This window comes from Loxodonta africana, chromosome 21 (genome assembly GCF_030014295.1).
Source record: "Loxodonta africana isolate mLoxAfr1 chromosome 21, mLoxAfr1.hap2, whole genome shotgun sequence".
Taxonomy (NCBI): domain Eukaryota; kingdom Metazoa; phylum Chordata; class Mammalia; order Proboscidea; family Elephantidae; genus Loxodonta; species Loxodonta africana.
In genome coordinates, this window is record NC_087362.1 from 61,220,216 (window position 1) to 61,240,551 (window position 20,336).

General features: G+C 44.5%; 1 protein-coding gene across 1 annotated transcript in view; it reads left to right on the plus strand.

Annotated features, from left to right (window-relative positions):
• Positions 1-8,252: 8,252 nt before the first annotated feature.
• The window catches only part of LOC135228340 (putative inactive carboxylesterase 4), a 28,768-nt gene continuing 16,684 nt past the window's right edge, over positions 8,253-20,336 (plus strand). The window contains exons 1-3 of the mRNA XM_064273513.1: positions 8,253-8,304; positions 11,923-12,130; positions 14,078-14,222. Coding sequence (XP_064129583.1) covers positions 8,253-8,304; positions 11,923-12,130; positions 14,078-14,222 — 405 coding nt within the window. The remainder of the gene's footprint in view (positions 8,305-11,922; positions 12,131-14,077; positions 14,223-20,336) is intronic.

A 20,336-nucleotide genomic window follows, 5' to 3' on the forward strand; every position in this document is an offset into this window, starting at 1 on the left:
CCTACAGATTGGGAAAGAATTTTCAGCTATGACACATCCGACCAGTGCCTGATCTCTCAAATCTGTATGATTCTGTTAAAACTCAACCACCAAAAGACAAACAACCCAATTAAAAAGTAGGCAAAGGATATGAACACGTACTTCCTAAAGAAGATATTCAGGCGGCTAACAGATACACGAGAAAATGCTCTCGATCATTAGCCATTACAGAAATGCAAATTAAAACTACGATGAGATTCCATCTCACTCCAACAAGGCTGGCATTAATCCAAAAAACACAAAATAATAAATGTTGGAGAGGCTGCAGAGAGATTGGAACTCTTAGACACTGCTGGTGGGAATGTAAAATGGTACAACCACTGCCGAAATCTATCTGGCGTTTCCTTAGAAAGTTAGAAATAGAACTACCATACAACCCAGAAATCCCACTCCTCGGAATATACCCTAGAGAAATAAGAGTCTTCACACTAACAGATATATGCACACCCATGTATATTGCTGCTCTGTTTACAATAGCAAAAAGCTGGAAGCAACCAAGGTGTCCATCAACGGATGAATGTTTAAATAAATTGTGGTATATTCACACAATGGAATACTACGCATTGATAAAGAACAGTGAGGAATCTGTGAAACATTTTATAACATGGAGGAACCTGGAAGGCATTATGCTGAGTGAAATTAGTCAGAGGCAAAAGGACAAATATTGTATTAGACCACTATTATAAGATCTTGAGAAATAGTATAAACTGAGAAGAACACATACTTTTCTGGTTACGAGGCGGGGGGAGGGAGGGAGGGTGGGAGAGGCTTATTTACTGATTAGGGAGTAGATAAGAACTACTTTAGGTGAAGGAAAGGACAACACTCAATACACGGAAGGTCAGCTCAACTGGACTGGACCAAAAGCAAAGAAGTTTCCGGGGTAAACTGAATGCTTCAAGGGTCAGCGGAGCAAGGGCGGGGGTTTGGCGACTATGGCTTCGGGGGACATCTAAGTCAATTGGCAAAATAATTCTATTATGAAAACATTCTGCATCCCACTTTGAAATGTGGCGTCTGGGGTCTTAAATGCTAACAAGCGGCCATCTAAGATGCATCAGTTGGTCTCTACCCACCTGGATCAAAGGAGAATGAAGAACACCAAGGTCACACGATAACTATGAGCCCAAGAGACAGAAAGGGCCACATGAACCAGAGACTTACATCATCCTGAGACCAGAAGAACTAGTTGGTGCCCGGCCACAACCGATGACTGCCCTGACAGGGAGCACAACAGAGAACCCCCGAGGGAGCAGGAGATCAGTGGGATGGAGACCCCAAATTCTCATAAAAAGACCAGACTTAGTGGTCTGACTGAGGCTAGAGGAATCCCGGCCGTCATGGTCCCCAAACCTTCTGTTGGCCCAGGACAGGAACCATTCCCAAAGACAAATCATCAGACATGGAAGGGACTGAACAATGGGTTGGAGAGAGATGCTGATGAAGAGTGAACTACTTGTATCAGGTGGACACTTGAGACTGTGTTGGCATCTCTTGTCTGGAGGGGAGATAGGAGGGTAGAGAGGGTTAAAAACTGACAAAATTCTCACAAAAGGAGAGACTGGTAGGGCTGACTCATTAGGGGGAGAGTAAGTGGGAGTATGGAGTAAGGTATATATAAGCTTATATGTGACAGACTGACTTGATTTGTAAACGTTTACTTAGAGCTCAATAAAAATTATTAAAAAAAAAAACTACAATGGGATAACATCTCAACCCAACAAGGCTGGCACTAATCCAAAACACAAAACAATAAATGTTGGAGAGGTTGTGGAGAGATTGGAACACTTATGCACTCCTGGTGGGAATGCAAAATGGTACAACCTCTTTGGAAAATGATTTGGCACTTCCTTAAAAAGCTTTTTTTAAAAAGCTAGAAATAGAAATATCATACTATCCAGGAATCCCTAGAATATACCCCCAGAGAAATAAGAGCTGTCACACCAATAGACATATGCACACCCACATTCACTGCAACATTGTTCACAACAGCAAAAAGACAGGAACAACCTAGCTGCCCATCGACGAATGAATGGATAAACAAGTTATGGTACATACACAAAATGGAATACCATACAACGATAAAGAGCAACGATGAATCCTCGAAACATCTCACAGCATGGATGAGTCTGGAGGGCATTGTGCTGAGTGAAATTAGACAGTTACAAAAGGACAAATATTGTATGCGAGCACTATCATAAGAACACAAGAAAACTTTTAAACACAGAGAAAAGAATTATTTGATGGTTACAAGGGTGGGGAGGGAAGGGGAGGAGAATTCACTAACAAGACAGTAGGCAAAGATCAACTTCGGTGAAGAGAAGGACACCACAGAGCAAAAGCTAAGCGGTTTCCTGGACACATCCAAACACTTCGAAGAGCAGAGTAGCTGGGCCTGGAGTCTGGGGACCATGGTTTCAGGGCACATCTAGGTCAATTGGCATAACAAACTTTATTAAGAAAATGTTCCACATTCCATTTTGGTGAGTGGCGTCTGGAGTCTTAAAAGCTTGCAAATGGCCATCTAAGATGCATCAAATCGTCCCATCCCACTTGGAGCAAAGGAGAATGAAGAAAACCAAAGACATAAGAGAACTATTAGCCCAAGAGATCACGTAAATCAGAGATTCCACCAGCCTGAGACCAGAAGGACCAGATGGTGCCCTGCTACCACCAATAACCGCCCTGACAGGGACCAAAACAGAGTCCCAAACAGAGCAGGAGAAAAGTGTGAAGGGAAACTCAAATTCAAGTAAAAAGATCAGACTTAATGGTTTCACAGAGACTGGAGGAATCTCTGAAACTATGGTCCCCGATGCTCGGTTAACCCAGAAATGAAACCATTCCTGAAGCCCACTCTTCAGACAAAGATTAGACAGGACTATAAAACACAAAACCATACACTTAGGGAGTGTGCTTCTTAGTTCAGTCAGGTACAGGAGACCAGATGGGTGGCTTCTGTCCTGAGGCAGGATGAGGAGGTAGGAAGAGACAGGAACTGGTTGAATGAACACAGAAAACTTGGGGTGGAAAGGGGAGGTGTGCTGTTCCATTGGAGGAATTGCAACTACTGTCGCATAACCGTATGTTTATAAATTTTTGTACGAGAAATTAACTTGAGCTGTAAACTTTCACCTAAAGCACAGTAAATAAATACATAAAGAGGAGTTAAAGAAAAAATTAGTGACACATTCCTCATGCATAGCATTAATTTATGTCAAGTTATCCACATCTCCCATTTAGGGAATGATGTCAGATTTCCTTTTGAGTGAGAATATTAAAGTAAAAAAGAGTTAATCCATTTAAAGAAAACTGCTAATACAGATGGTATGCTAACATGGCAAAAAAAAAGGAAAAGTGACATTGATAGGAGAATAGCTGAGGTTTCAGAAACACAGCAGATGTTGAAGCTACACTGGAAAACATCACAGAATTCTAGATTCAGAGAGTATGGGGCCAGGGGGCTTGGTGCACCAGAGATCATCCCATCTATAGCCAGCCCCTGCCAATCACTCCTCTCTTTCCAGAAAGGCAAACCGGATGTCACCCAGTGGGTTCCCAGACCTCTGCTCTCCCAGAGCAGTGTTCTCCACCATAAAGGCTGCAGCAGAATAATAAGAGGCAAGGTGGAGTGAACAACATGGGCTCCTACTTGCCCAGTGCTGTTCTAGAATGTGCTCTCCATGTGTCTGTTCAGTAAATTGATGAAGACGGAAAGGCTTTGGGGGGATAATATGGAGCTCTTAGAGGTGTTTTCTCTCTCAAGTCCTGCCCCCTGCTTAGGAGTTGAGGCAATTTCCTAGAATTTTACCTTCCAGACTGTATAGGTCCACATGGGACAACATAAGAGTTTCCCCAAGGAACAAACAATAATACTAATCAACTGCCATTTAAACAAGAAAAGATGTCTGGCTTCCAGCTAAAATAACACAGAGAAATTTCGCCCAACAAGAGACACTGAGGTCTGGCTTGAGGCTTGGTGTTCTCCAGCCTCACCCATCATTTCTGCAACGTCATCATGAGCAGGAATGAGCTTTAGAGGCTCCGCCAGGCATCAGGCAAAGCTGGGAGAAGCTGCCTGTGTTTGCAGTATTGATTGGTGTCACCAGCAGGCATGGACTTGAACACCGTGGGATTGGGAGAGTAATTCAGCCCCACCTTGTATATTTTGCTGGGCCAGCATTCTACCGTCTTCATAGGCTGAGAGCCAGGCTGTTTCCCAGGTTGCAAAGATAAGATGGATAGGGCAAAAGGTCATGCCTTAACAGCTCAGTGTGCATGCGTGTGTATGTGTGTCTGTCTGTCTGTCTGTCTGTCTGTGTCTGTCTGTCTGTCTGTCTGTGTGTGAATGGTGTGCTAAGTGATCGAAAATGGCCTATCTCTTTCGGAGGACCACTCAGACTATCCCCTGTGGACAGAGTTGGGGTGCTCTTTACTGGGAAAAAAACAGTTGCCATAGAATTGACTCCTATTCATGATGAGCTCATGTGTGGCAGAGTAGAACTGCGCTGCACACGGTTTTCAATGGCTGATTTTTTGGAAGTAGATTGCCAGGCCTTTCTTCTAAGGTGCCTCAGCTTGGACTCAAGTGCCATCTTTTCAGTTAGCAACTGAGGATATTAACTGTTTGTACCACCCAAGAATGCCAGTCTTTATTAGGGTGCTTTTTCTGACCAGGAGTCCCTGGGTCATAAATTCCAGAATTTTTCCTTTTCAAATAAAGATATATATATTTTTTACGAAAATTTTCTTTAGTTAATTGAAATATAATTCACATGCCTAAAATCCACCCTTTTAAAGTGTACAGTTTGGTGGGTTTAGGTATATTCACAAAGTTATACAACCATCACTACTAATTCCAGGGCGTTTACATCACCCTAAAAAGACACCCCAAACCCAATAGCAGTTATTTCCTCCTTGCCTCTTTAAACTCCCTAACAACCTCTAATCTACTTTCCGCCTCCATGGATTTGCATATTTTGAACATTTCGTATAAATGGAATTAGATAATATGTGGCCTTTTGTGGCTGGCTTCTCTCACAGCATAATGTTTTCAAGGTTCACCCGTGTCATAGCACGCATCTGAATTTCATTTCTCTTGATGGCTGAATAATATTCCATGGTCTGGAGAGACCACATTTGCCTTATCCATTCTTCTGTTTGTGGACATTTGGGTTGTTCCACCTTTTGGCTATATGTGTAATGCTGCTCTGGACGCTCATGTGAAGTTGTGTGAAACGATGTTTACGATTCTCTTGGGTGCACACCTAGGAGTGGAATTGCAGACTTATAGATAGTAAATCTGTTTAACTTTCTGAGAAACCACTGAATTGTTTTCCAAAGCTGCCAGAACTGTTTTACAATGTTTTTCCCCTTCACAATAGAACATAACCGTCTGTCTCTGTCAATGAGTTGAGCTCTACATCACTAGTCTGAGTAAGTGCATACTACTTGTTGGCCAGCTGTGGTGTTGTTGTTGTTGTAAGGTGCTGACTCATAGTGATCCTGTGTACAACAGAAGGAAACACTGCTGGTCCTGCACCGTCTTCACATTCATTGTCATGCTTGAGCCCATCGTTACAGCCACTGTGTTAATCCGTCTCACCGAGGGTCTTCCTCATGACTGTCTCTTGATCTACGTACGGGTTTCTCATGAGCACGTTTAAGTCTCCTGGAATTCCCATTCCGTGCAAAGTTACCCATCCTTTGTTATGATCCACACAATTGAATGCATTTGTATAGTCAAGAAAACACAAATAAACATCTCTCTGTTATTTGCTGCTTTCAGCCAGGATCCATCTGACATGAGCAATGATGTCCCTCCCTCCATGTCCTCCTCTGAATCCAGCTTGAATTTCTAGCAGTTCCTGTCAATGTACAGCTGCAACCACTTTTGAATGATCTTCAGTAAAATTTTACCTATGTGTGATATTAATAATATTGGTTGATAATTTACGCATTCTGTTGGATCACCTTTCTTTGGAAGAGGAATAAATATGGATCTCTTCCAGCCAGCTGGCCAGGTAGCTGTCTTCCAAATTTCTTGGCATAGACAAGTGAACACTTCCAGGGCTGCATCCTTTTGTTGGAACATCTCAGCTGGTATTCCATCAATTCCTGGGGCCTTGTTTTCCACCAATGCCTTCAGTGCAGCTTGGGCCTCTTCGTTTGGTACCATCAGTTCCTGACCATATGTTACTCTTGAAATGGTTGAACGTCGATTAATTCATTTTTGTATAGTGACTCTGTGTTTTCTTTCCACCTTTTTTTGATGCTTCCTGTGTCATTTAATATTTGCCCCATATAATCCCTTCAATATTGTAACACGAGGCTTGAATTTTTCCATCATTTCTTTGAACTTGACAAATGCCAAGCATGTTCTTTTCTTTTGCTTTTCTATCTACAGATCTTTGCACATTTCATTATAATACTTTACTGTGTCTTCTTGAGCCATCCTTTGAAATATTCTGTTCAGCTCTTTTACTTCATCATTTCTTCCATTAAAGAGCAAGTTTCAGAGTCTCTTCTGACATCTGTTTTGTTTTTTCCTGTCTTTGTAATGACCTCCTGCTTTCTTCATGTATGATGTATGATGTCCTTGATGTCATGCCACAACTCATCTGGTCCTCAGTCATTAGTGTTCAATGAGTCAAATCTATTCTTAAGATGGTCTCTAAATTCAGGTGGGATATACTCAAGGTCATTCTTTGGCTTTCTTGGATTTGTTCTAATATTCTTCAGCTTCAACTTAAACTTACATATGAGCAATTAATGGTCTGTTCCACAGTCGGCCCCTGGCCTTGTTCTGACTGATGATATTGAGCTTTTCCATCACCTCTTTCTACACATGTAGTTGATTTGATTCCTGTGTATTCCATCTGGCGAGGTCCACACGTACAAAAACTTGTAAACCCATTGGTGTCCACTCGACTCCAACTTATACCGACACTATAGGACAGAGTAGAAGTGCCCCATAGGGTTCCCAAGGAGCCCCTGGTTGATTTGAACTGCCATCCTTTTGGTTAGCAGCCAAGCTCTTAACCATTTCACCACCAGGCTTTCCAATCCACGTGTACATTCACCATTTATGTTGTTGAAAAAAGGTATCTACAAAGAAGAAGTCGTTGGTCTTGCCAAATTCTATCATTCAATCTCCAGCATCATTTTTATCACCAAGGCCATATTTCCCAACTGTACCACAGTGCATTTAACTAATCCCTATTTGGGGACATTTAATGGTTCTATGAAAGAGGCTTCGAGCATCTTTCTTGTGTCCCCAGCATGTTAGTCAGGTGTACCCAGGTATACCAGCACTCTGTATCCACCTATTTTGATGCTTTCATATTGGCTGTAATTTCTCCCCCACGTCTGTGTTGTACACTACACGGTGAACACCTGGAAAAAATGGGATGTGTTTTGAATTCATCTTCATATCCATAGCACCTAGCAAAGTGCCAGGCATGCAGTAAATGTTTGAGGAATGAATGAATAAAGTATGGATGGATGACTACAGCCAGGCACAAGGGGGAGATGGATATCCTTCGCTGTAAGAATAGTCCGATCAAAGACCACTGCCTTGAGTGGCATGGAGCTCTCTGTCTCAGGAGTGTGTAACAGCAGGCTGGGTCAGCTGGCAAAAATGTTGCGAAGTTAATGGAGGCATCACATGGGGGACTGGATGAAATTTAAGATGCCTTCCAGATTTAAGAGCCTAGAAATCTAGGAAATTTAAGCCCAGGGAAGCTAAGAGATTTGTCCTAAATTACCCAGCAGTTCTGGGGATGGGAGTTTCTCTAACAATTTTAAAGTTTGTTTTGAGTTTCCAAGATCAAAGCTTCATCTTGCTCCTGGGCTTCTGCCTGCTTGCCTTAGGGAAATTCACAGGGCACTGAGATCAAGGTCCAGCAAAAGTGGCAACCCTTATGTAACAAGTTGTTTAATAAGTTTGTAACTTTGGGAATTAGAGAGTTTGTTCAGGCTGCTTAGATAAGAGGTCATATTCCGGGTGGGCGTGGCTTATCCCCTCCCCCCCCGCCCCGCCCCAGCGATTCTTACAAGAGGGATAGCTTTTCAAGATATCTTCTGTTAAGGCTAACCAGGGTCCTGGCCAGGAGCTTGGGCACTGGGGAGGGACCGGCGAAGCACCTCGACCTGCGAAGCACCTTGCACCGCGCGGAGACCTCGCTGGCTGCAGATACAGTAACCCTTCCACGATGCGGTTCTTGGCTCTGGTCCTGGCCTCTCTCGCCGCTGCCATGGTTCGGGGTGAGTCATTTTGAAATACAAATATTGGGGGACACAACTGGAAATCCTTGTTTTGGGAGAATTGGACGGAGTTGTATTCAGGGCAAAGTAGAAGTCTCATTCAGTTAACAGGGCGTGCCTTACCAATTGGAGAAACCGGCCAGCCCAACCTGGGTCCTCGAGGTGGTGCAAGAGGGGATAAACACTGGGCACCGACCGCCCTACCTGCAGGGCAGCAAAGAGCTCACCTCATGCCTCACAGATGAGGTCTTTTATTAGTCAAGATATGGCCAAGTCACGGGAAATGGCTTAGCAGAGAATTAAAAGCATGAACTCTAAAGCCAGAGTGCTTGGGTTTGAATCCAGCTCAGCACTTACTAGCTGTGTGCTCTCCTTAACTTTTCCGTGCCTCTGTTTTTCCATCTCTGAAATGGGAATGATAATAGTAACTGCCTCACTGGGCTGTTGTGAGGATGAAATAGGTTATCGTTTCCAAAGCACTTAAGATAGTGTAAAATACAGAAAACCATAAACCAAATGCAAACCCTTTGCCATGGAGTTGATTCCCACTCATAGCAACCCTCTAAGACAGAGTAGAACTGCTCCAGAGTAGAACTGCACCACACAGTTTCCAAGGAGTGGCTGGTGGACTCGAACTGCCAAGCTCTTAACCACTGTGCCACCAGGGCTCCTCCTGATATAGAGGAAGCATGAAAAAGGAGTCGATACATAAAAGGGTACAGCCAGGGACCTCAGAATGCATCTGTGCCATTTTAGAGAAGGAGAAACTGAGGTGCAGAGAGGGAAAGTACTTGCCCAAGGTCAACCAGACAATCATGCCCTGGGATGCATCACTGGCTTTGGAAACCAGGCCAGCACTCCCAGCACTCCCCCTGTTAATATGCTGACAGCCCAGATCCCACCTGGATTCTGTCTTCTTTCTGGAGCAAAAAGAGTTGGTGGCTGCGACACTGAGAGGCTGGGACTGAGTGTGAGGGCACAGTGAGAAAGGAACTGAATTTGGAGTGTGATACATTTTCTTATGCTGGTTACCGCATCCCGTCTCCATCTTTACAAAGTCCACACTGGCTGCTTTCACATCCTCAGTTTACTTCTTTGTAAAATGGGTGTATTAACACCTACCTAGCAGGGCTATTTTGAGGCTTAATTTAAACGAGCTGGAGTCATCACGTAAGTGGCAACCACTGTTATTATCATTATTGTTTATGTCCCCATTCCATTCACCCACTTTCTAAACCTGGGAAATCTGACTCCTGTTCATGATTGAAGGTTATCATTGAGCTAATAAAGGCCAAGCCTAGTGCATTCTTCTCAATTTCTTCTCCTTAACATCTTTGAAGCACTCTCTTCACTTGGCCAGCCCCTCTTCCTCTTTCCCCGTTGGCTGCCATGATGCTGTCTCCCCACCACCCCACTGTGACCCCTACCACCCCTCTGAGGGAGTTTCTCAGGCTCAGCTGTAGCTGTCCCCTGTTCCTTATCTTTAGCTCTCTCTCTTTCCTCTCACACCGGCCTCCTCAGTGAAGCCTCACGCACCCATGGCCTCACCCTGCCCCATTCAAGTCTTGAAGTGCTCACTTCCTGTGGCACCTTTCTCACCTGGTTATCTGGCTGAACCTCAGCGAAATGAGTCTGAAACAAAACCCAGGACCACAAGCTAGCCTCTTGGTCTTCTTCCTTTCCCTTCCATGTCCCCTACATCTGGTCAGGTGCCAGGTCCTATCAATACCATCTTCAAAATTCCTTATATACATTAACAGTATTTCTTCATATTTTTCCTTCTAATTATAAAAAGGAATCCATGCTCAGTGCAGAAAACTTGAAAAGCACACACACACAAAAAATGTCACATGTAATGACATCACCCATTGGCATTTCGATATATGTACACTCAAGAGAGTCCATCTCACTGTCATTTGTAACAAATTAGCAACAACAACAAAAGAAAGCAATCTGAATGTCCACACTATGGGACTGACTGTTAACAGTATCCGACATGGATACTGCTTTGTAACCTACATTTGCGTGGAGTGTCCCATACCATTAGATATTCTTCCATAAGGCCATATCTATGTTATTCTTTTCTGTTCTGGGCCCGTGCTTTCAGGAGATGTTGACATTTTGTCTGTACACAAAGGGAAGCAAATGGGAGGACAGGAGGCTAGAAATAAGTTCCTATGAGGAATGTTTAAACACATGAAGGCTACTGGGGCTGTAAAAGAGAAGGTTCGAGGGATGGGCATGGCTAAGTGCCTGAAAAGCAGATACGTTAGTTCAGTGCAATCCCAGAGCAGGTAGAACCAGGACTGATGGTGGAAGCTGCAGGGAGGTGAATATTAGCTCAAGAGGGAAGACTTGTCTGTTCTACAAGGATGGAGTTGGAACAGACAAGAATCTGACCCCCAGACTCTCTCCCTGCCGGGTGCACCGGCTCAGAGCCACCAGAAGAATCTTCTTCCAGCTGCCGGGCCACTTTCCCTTATTCCAGAACTGTCCTGTGCTGCTCATTATTCCACCGACTGAAGCCCAAACCCTTAGGCTGGCATTGGAGGCCCTCCCTGGCATGCACCTCTCCCATTCCAGGGTGACCAACCCCTCGTAGATTCCACCTGGCCCAAGTAGGCCACTCGTCCTTCCCTGGGCAGACCTTGCACTTTGCTGTCTCAGAGCCTCAGCCTATTCTGTCTGCTTTATGGTTTATAGGCCCTCTTCTATCTCCTCTGGTTCAAATCCTCCCCTCCTGCCAGTTCCAGCTCCAGTGCCACCTCCTTCACAATGCCACCAACCAGAAGGCATCACTCCACTTCTAACTCCTGTAGCACCTCACTGGTACCTCTCCTAGGACACTGACCACGTTCTTCCCACATTAGGGTCAGATATATCCGGGCCTCACTTTTCCTGCAAGGTTCACAACTGCTGAGAATCAGGGCCACCTCTTGCTCATCCTCTCATCTAGCATGCAGCTCAGCATCTACTGGGTGAAATGCTTCCAGAGACTTCTAAGAGAGGAAACCAAATGTCATAGTCAATCCTAGCAGCCTCCTTTTTGCATTTATTTATGTTTATTTTAATAATCTATTGAGGTGAAATTCACATAACATAACATTAACCATCTTAAAGTAACAATCCCGCGGCATTCAGTGCATTCACAGTGCTGTGCTGCCACCGCCTCTATCTGGTTCCCACACATTCCCATCACTCCAAACTAACGCCCCTTACCAGTGAGCTGTTGCTCCCCACTGTCTTCTTCCCCACTCCCCGGCAACCACCAGTCTACTCTGTCTCTATGGATTTCTCAGTCAAGTAGGAATAGAAGGGAAATGGCTCAACATGATAAAAGGTATTTATGAAAAACCCACAGCAAACATCACACTCGGGTAGCCCCCAGAGAGGTCAGAAGAGTCAACTACAATGATTTCTGAATCAGATCTGCTTTGTTCCTCTGGAACCAGGGACCAGGGTCCCACACTTGGAACAGAGCTGCTGGTCTTTAAGATGGTACTTAGCCAGGGACAGAGTGGGGTAAAGGCCAATAAAAGCACCATAAAGTATTTCTAAAGCATTTTTGAGTTGCTCTTTTTGATCTCTGATGTGTCTTCGTGTCCTCTCGATGTCCAGCAGGGCACCCATCCTCGCCACCTGTGGTGGACACCGTCCATGGCAAAGTCCTGGGGAAGTTTGTCAGCTTAGAAGGATTTGCACAGCCCGTGGCTGTTTTCCTGGGAATCCCCTTTGCCAAGCCCCCTCTTGGATCCCTGAGATTCGCTCCTCCACAGCCTGCGGAGTCCTGGAGCTTCGTGAAGGATGCCACCTCTTACCCTCCAATGTAAGCCGCTGGGATGTGGCTTCGATATCTTTCAGTGGGGATGATGGCCTCCAAGTGATGCAGAGAAGAGCCAAGGCAATCGTCTGGCTGGCTTCTAATTTGTTCTGGGATTCATTAAGTGAACAAAACAACAACTTCTCTGTTCATTGCACTTGCATTCTAGCAGGGGTAGACAGATAAAAAAAATAAAACCCAAACCAAACCCACAGCCATCAAGTCGATTCTGACTCATAGCGACCCTATACGACAGAGTAGAACTTCCCCATGGAGTTTCAAAGGAGCACCTAGTGGATTTGAACTGCTGACCTCTTGGTTAGCAGCCGTAGCACTTAACCCCTACACTACCAGGGTTTCCCTGAAAAAATATGTATATTACTTAATAAATTATGTAATATGTTTAGAAAACGAAAAAGAAACCCATTGCCACCGAGTTGACTCCAACTCATGTCGACCCCCAGTGTTACAGGGCTGACATTTTCTGTAGACTTTTTGGCCATACTTTTGAAGGAAGCAGCTCACCAGGACTTTTTTCCATGGAATGGCTGGGTGGGTCTGAACCTCCAACCATTAGGTTAGCAGCTGATTGCAAACTGCTTGCCGTGCCACCCGGGCACCTATGACAGAGTAGAATTGACTCCAAGTTGTTGTTGTTGTTGTTAGGTGCCATCGAGTCATTTTCCACTCATAGGGTTTTTTTTTTTTTAGCAACCCTGTAGGACCGAGTAGAACTGCCCCACAGGGTTTCCAAGGAGCAGCTGGTGAATTTGAAGAGCAACCTTTTGGTTTGCAGCCTGAGCTCTTAACCATTGTGCCACCAGGGCTCCAGAATTGCCCCATAGGGTTATGTTATATGTTAGATTATGATAAATGATTTGGGAAAAATAAACAATTGACTGGGAGAAGGGATCAGAAGTAATAACCCTATTTATTCTCCTGCCTTGAAGCCTGGCGTGGTTGGGGAGTGGGCAGGTGAGGAGGTGAGGAGAGTGTGACTACTAGGTGAGTTACCACCTCCCAGGTATGTCCAGCTGACCCTTCATGAGCAGAGAATGGTTCATGGGTCCCCATCCCCCTGGCCAAGCTGGGCAAAAGGTCAAAGCTTTCCTGGCTGGCCTGTGCCTCCCGTTGGGGACCTGGGGCACCTGCCTCCACCCATTCAGACCTTATTCTCCACAGCAAGACATTTTTCGGGGCTTCCAAAGCCCAGACTTTTGCTGCTTTCCTTTTTTCTTTTTTTTTTAAATACACTACTCACAGTTTTCATTTCTCGATTACACATGTAATATTATTCATTACAGAAAAGTTAAAAAAACACAGATGTAAGAACATTAAAATCATACACAACGCTACCACCCATAGAGAACGGCTGTGAATATTTCAGAATTTTTTTTAGTTTTATTTTCCTTCCTATTGTATAACTATACTTTCTCCTTTTGAGATGGAATCATACTCTACAGATAGTTTGGCTGCCTGTTTTGTTCACTTAGAAGTATATACTGAACATTGTCCTATGCCACTAAATATCATAATCTGACATTTCATAGCTGCATTGCTTTGGGTGCTTAACCCATAATTTATTTATCCAGTCTCCTATTTTGGGTACTAAGCTTTTTGTAATTTTTTTTGATAATATAAATAACACTATGATGAACACCATGTAGCTAAACCTTTGTGCAGAGCCATCAACATTTCTTTAGGGTTAAGTTCCAAGAAATGACATTCTGAGTGGGATACCTTAGTGAGTCCCAGCTTCCCCACCTCCGGCCCCTCTTAGGTCCCCTGCACCTCCAGGTAACCCCTTACCTTTCCAGTGTGTTGGCGTCTGATAGTAAAGACTCCACGCAGAGGCTTAATCCTCTCAATCCACGTCCTGTCCCAACCCCTGGAGACACTGCCTCGCTTAGACCTGGTTGAAGCTCAGCAGTTCTTTCTTCCCTCTGTCCCCAGGTGCTCCCAAGATGCATTTTCAGAAGAGATGACCTGGGACTTCATTACCAACAGAAATGAGACCATTCCTCACAAATTTTCTGAAGACTGCCTCTACCTAAACATCTACACCCCCGCTGACTTGAGGAGGAAAAGCAGACTACCAGTGAGTAGTGGTAACCATTGGTCATGGCTTGTGAGATCTAGCTGTCTAGGGTTTTCTGGCAGAGACAAGGAGGGGGTGAAGGCAGCTTTGGTGAGGGCCTCAGGGGTCAAGGCTGTTATTTCAGGGGTCCCAGAAGGTGGGTCCTTGTCCAGCTTGCTCAGACTTGCCGATTATCCGAACACCCATCTTTGAGAAAGAGAATGTATCTCTATTGCAATGCGCAGAGCAAGGAGCTAGGAGGCAATTCCTCAGATCTGGCTCCCTGAGTGACAGGGAAGCAGGGCTTATATGTGATTTGGGTAGTAAGATGGCAGCCGCACAGGTGTACTGGGGAGGGAAAATTCTAGAAGGTGGTAAGGAAACAGGAGGTGATGTGATTCTTGTCAGACCTCTTGCTTTAGAATAGGGTCTGGGTGATGATTGTCCTTCTGATTCCTTCCTCCTGTCGCTATGTCCTCTGTTGAGGTCAATTAGTGCTCACAGTTGGCCCTTCTGTGCATGGGGGGTGGGCCAGATCTGGCTTGGGCTAGTTTAAGGACTCCTGGAAATTTACTGGTATTTGTAGGGTCAGATTACAGAGTCCCTGAATGGTACAAATGGTTAACAAACTTGGCTGCTAACTGAAAGGTTGGAGGTTTGAATCCCCTTAGAAACACCTTGGGAGAAAGGCCTGGCAATCTACTTCAGAAAAAATCAGCCACAGATGGAGGGAAGATGAGAGGGTAGAGGGGGTCAGAAGCAGGTGGAATGGACACGAAACAGAGAGTGGAGGGAAAGAGCGGGTTGTCTCATTAGGCCGAGAGCAATTAGGAGTATATAGCAAGGTATATATAAATTTTTGTATGAGAAACTCACTTGACTTGTAAATTTTTGCTTAAAACACAATAAAAATAAAAAAAAATAATAGTAGTAAAAAATCAGCCACAGAAAACAATGGAACACAGTTCTACTCTGACACACATGGGTCACCATGATTTGGGAGTCGATTCCGTAACAACTGAGGTTTCTTTACCCAACAGGGTCAGAGAGCGTGACCGTGGGAAACCCAACAAGTTTTCCAGTATCTCAGTTTCCTCCTGGTGACACAGGGCATCTGGGGGAGTTTGGTGTACAACTGTCATGCACATTGTCATTTTTCCAAGTTCTCGCCTGCTGATAGACAGACAAGACTGATCACTCTTGGTTGCTGCATTAGGAATCTGATACCCAGAGCAGCTCAGACATCGTTTCAGATAAACCTAGAGCTGGAAGGAATCTTAGAGATAAGTGAATATTCCAACACTTCCTTTACAGACAGGGAAACTGAGGTCCAGGGATGGGAAGGGAGGTCATGCAGCGAGTTGGCAGGCAAGAACATGGGTCTCCTGGTTTTCAGAACAGTGCATGTGGAGCAGTGGTTAAGCATTCAGCTACTAACAAAAGGAATAGGTGGTTCTAGCGTACCCACCGCTCGACGGGTAACAAACGTGGCAATCTGCTTCCATAAAGATTTACCGTGTATTTTTTTTTAGGGGGAGGCTCTTTGACCTAGACTAGGACATAGAGCATGTGTGTGGCCTTTCCTCAGCCCGTGAACACCTGTCTCCAACAACTCTCAGTGCCTCATACAGAGAAGAGAGTTTGGGGGTGTAGGGCATGGGACAGTCCAAAAAGTGCTTTCCTTTGCCCTTGGCCTGCTTTCTGGGATTTTCTTGTAACTGATTTCCTTGGCTAAGTCTTTTTGGCACAGGCTGTTGGGCCAGTGAGTCAGCATTTCTGAAATAAACAGAGGCCCAGAGGTGGGGCACGCTGCCAGACACAGGCGGGAGTGTGGAGGGGCTGATGCTGCTGGGGGCCCAGATTACAATGACTACTTTGGGCATGGAGGTGACCCCTGGGATGGAGAAGGGAGGAGTCTTAGCACCCAACCACTCTCCCAGAAGCACCCCGGTCATGGTCTCAGGTATGGGGGAGGGTGTCTGTGAACTTGTGTCTGGAAGTTGACTCCACATGGGCTTTGTAAGGCCCAAGGAGGTGGGGGGAAAGGCTCACCCATTCATTCCTTTATTATGAACCTATGGAGTTCTGAATGGTGCAAGTGATTAACGTGCTCGGCTGCTAACCAAAGGTTAGAAATTAGAGTCCACCCAGAGATGCCTCAGAGGAAGGGCCTGGTGCTCTATTTAAAAAAAAAAAACCAGCCATTAAAAACCCTGTGGGGCACAGTTCTCCTCTGATACACATAGGGTCCCCATGAGTTGGAGTGGACTCAACAGCAACTGGTTGGTTGGCCCTCCATATGCATACTACCGCTTGGGGGTTAGGGGGAAGGAAGAACATAAAAGCATTACCATCCAGCCCCTACCTTCAAGGACCTTACCATCTGGGCTGGGCAGACGTATACTTCTTCAGCAAATTATTGCTGACCAGCTCTGGCGTTCAGTCTTCACTCAGAGATGGCTGTAATTCAGTCCCTACCCCTGGAGGGGAGCAGTGACCAGAGGTGTGGGAGAAACAGGGGCTCTGGGAACCTGAAGGCAGGAAAGGCTCTAGTTACAGACACAGATTCTGGAGCCACAGGATCTGGGTTCAAATCCTGGTTCTGTCTCTTACTAGCTGAGAGACTTGGCAATTACTTAATTTCTCTAAGCCTCAGTTTCCTCCAAATGGGAATAATCACAGGTTGTTGTTGTTGTTGTTAGGTGCCATCGAGTCAGGTCTGACTCCTAGCAACCCTGTGCACAACACAACGAAACACTATCCAGTCCTGAGCCATACTTACAATCGTTGTTATGCTGGAGCTCATTGTTTTAGCCACCGCATCAATCCACCTCGTTGAGGATCTTCCTCTTTTTTGCTGACCCTGCACCCTGCCAAGCATGATGTCCTTCTCCAGGGACTCATCCCTCCTGACAACATGTCCAAAGTATGTAAGATGCAGTCTCTCCATCCTTGCTTCTAAGGAGCATTCTGATTGTACTTCTGCCAAGGCAGATCTGTTTGTTCTTTTGGCAGTCTATATTCAATATTCTTCGCCAACACCACAATTCAAAGGGGTCAATTATTCTTTGGTCTTCCTTATTCATTGTCCAGCTTTCACATGCTATGATGTGATTGAAAATATCATGGCTTGGGTCAGGCACACCTTAGTCTTCAAGGTGACTTCTTTGCTCTCAAACAATTTAAAGAGGTCTTTTACCAAACACAATGCGTCTTTTGATTTCTTGACTGCTGCTTCCATGGCTGTTGATTGTGGACCCAAGTAAAATGAAATCCTCGACAACTTCAGTCTTTTCTCCATTTATCATGATGTTGCTCATTGGTCTAGTTGTGAGGACTTTTGTTTTCTTTATGTTGAGGTGCAATCCAAACTGAAGGCTGTGGTCTTTGATCTTCATTAGTAAGTGCTTCAAGTCCTCTTCACTTTGAGCAAGCAAGGTTGTGTCATCTGCATGACACAGGTTGTTAACAAGTCTTCTTCCAGTCCTGATACCTCGTTCTTCTTCATATAGTCCAGCTTCTCAGATTATTTGTTCAGCACACAGATTGAATAGGTATGGTGAAAGAATACCACCCTGATGCACACCTTTCCTGACTTTAAACCAATCAGTATTCCCTTGTTCTCTCCGAACAACTGCCTCTTGATCTATGTAAAGGTTCCTCAAGAGCACAATTAAGTGTTCTGGAATTCCCGTTCTTTGCAATATTATCCACAATTTGTTATGATCCACACAGTCAAATGCCTTTGCATAGTCAATAAAATACAGGTAACCATCCTTCTGGTATTCTGTGCTTCCAGCCAGGATCCACCTGACATCAGCAATGATATCCCTGGTTCCACGTCCTCTTCTGAAACCGGCGTGAATTTTTGGCAGTTCCCTGTCGATATACTGCTGCAGCAGTTTTTGAATGATCTTCAGCAGAATTTTGCTTGCGTGTGATATTAATGATATTGTTCTATAATTTCCACATTCGGTTCGATCACCTTGCTTGGGAATAGGCATAAATACGGATCTCTTCCAGTCAGCTGGCCAGGAAGCTGTCTTCCATATTTCTTGGCATAGACGAGCGAGCACTTCCTGTGGTGCATCTGTTTGTTTGAAACATCTCGACTGATATTCCATCAATTCCTGGAGCCTTGTTTTTCCCCAATCTTCAGTGCATCTTGGACTTCTTCCTTCAGTACCATTGGTTCCTGACCATATGCTACCTCTTGAAATGGTTGAACATCAAGTAATTCTTTTTGGTATGATGACTGTGTATTCCTTCCATCTTGTTTTGATGCTTCCTGGATGCTTCCTGCATCGTTTAGTATTTTCCCCATAAAATCCTTCACTATGGCAACTCAAGCCTTGAATTTTTTTTTCAGTTCTTTCAGTTTGAGTAACGCCGAATGTGTTCTTCCCTTTTGGTTTTCCATCTCCAGCTCTTAGCACATGTCATTATAATACTTTACTGTGTCTTCTTGAGACGCCCTTGAAATCTTCTGTTCCATTCTTTTACTTCATCAATTCTTCCTTTTGCTTTAGCTGCTCGACATTCGAGAGCAAGTTTCAGAGTCTCCTCTGACATCCATTTGGGCTTTTCTTTCTTTCCTGTCTTTTCAATGACCTCTTGTTTTCTTCATGGACAATGTCCTTGATGTCATTCCACAACTCATCTGGTCTTCAGTCACTAGTGCACAATGCATCAAATCTTTTCTTCAGATGGCCTCTAAATTCAGGTGGGATATACCCAAGGTCATATTTTGGCTCTCGTGGACTTGCTCTGATTTTCTTCAGTTTCAGCTTGAGCTTACATATGAGCAATTGATGGTCTGTTCCACAGTCGGCCCCTGGCCTTGTTCTGACTGATGATATTGAGCTTTTCCATCGTCTCTTTCCACAGATGTAGTCAATTTGATTTCTATGTGTTCCATCTGGCGAGGTCCATGTGTATAGTCGCCGTTTATGCTGGCAAAAGAAGGTATTTGCAATGAAGAAGTCTTTGGTCTTGCAAAATTCTATCATTCAATCTCTGGCATTGTTTCTATCACCAAGGCCTTATTTTCCAACTACTGATCCTTCTTCTTTGTTTCCAATTTTTGCATTCCAATTGCCAGTAATTATCAATGCATCTTGATTGCATGTTCCATCAATTTCAGAGTGCAGGGGCTGATAAAAACTTTTGTTTCTTCATCTTTGGCCCTAGTGGTTGGTGCATAAATTTGAATAATAGTCACATTAACTGGTCTTCCTTTTAGTCGTGTGTATATTATCTTATCACTGACAGCGTAGTACTTCAGGATAGATCTTGAAACGCTCTTTTTGACGATGAATGCAACATCATTCCTCTTCAAGTTGTCATTCCCAGCAGAGTAGACTATGTGATTGTTTGATTCAAAATGGCCAATACCATGCATTTCAACTCACTAATGCCTAGGATATCAATGTTTATGCGTTCCATTTCATTTTTGACGATTTCCAATTTTCCTAGATTCATCCTTCATACATTCCAGGTTCTGATTATTAATGGATGTTTGCAGCTGTTTCTTCTCATTTGGAGTCATGCCGCATCAGCAAATGAAGGTCCTGAAAGGTTTACTCCATCCATGTCATTAAGGCAACTCTACTTTGAGGCGGCAGCTCTTCCCCAGTCATCTTTTGAGTGTTTTCCAATCTGGTGGGCTCATCTTCCAGCACTACATCAGACAATGTTCCGCTACTATTCATAAGGATTTCACTGGCTAATGCTTTTCAGAAGTAGAATGCCGAGTCCTTCCTCCTAGTCTGTCTTAGTCTGGAAGCTCAGCTGAAATCTATCCTCCATGGGTGACCCGGCTGGTATCTGAATACCGGTGGCATAGCTTCAAGCATCACAGTAACACGCAAGCCCCCACACTATAGCAAACTCACAGACACGAGGGGGAAATAATCACACAGGAATATTAAATGACCCACATACAGCCTTTATCTCAGCATCAGGCTAAGAACACAAAGCAAGTGCTCGTTAAACATCAGTTAGAGTTGAAAGGAAGATCTCACTCCTATCCAAACAGTGGGCTTACTGCACCATGGTCATTGGCTACATTGTACTGGGGAGCTCAGCATCTGAACTCTGGAGCCAGACTGCCTCAGGTCAAGTCCTGCTTCTGTC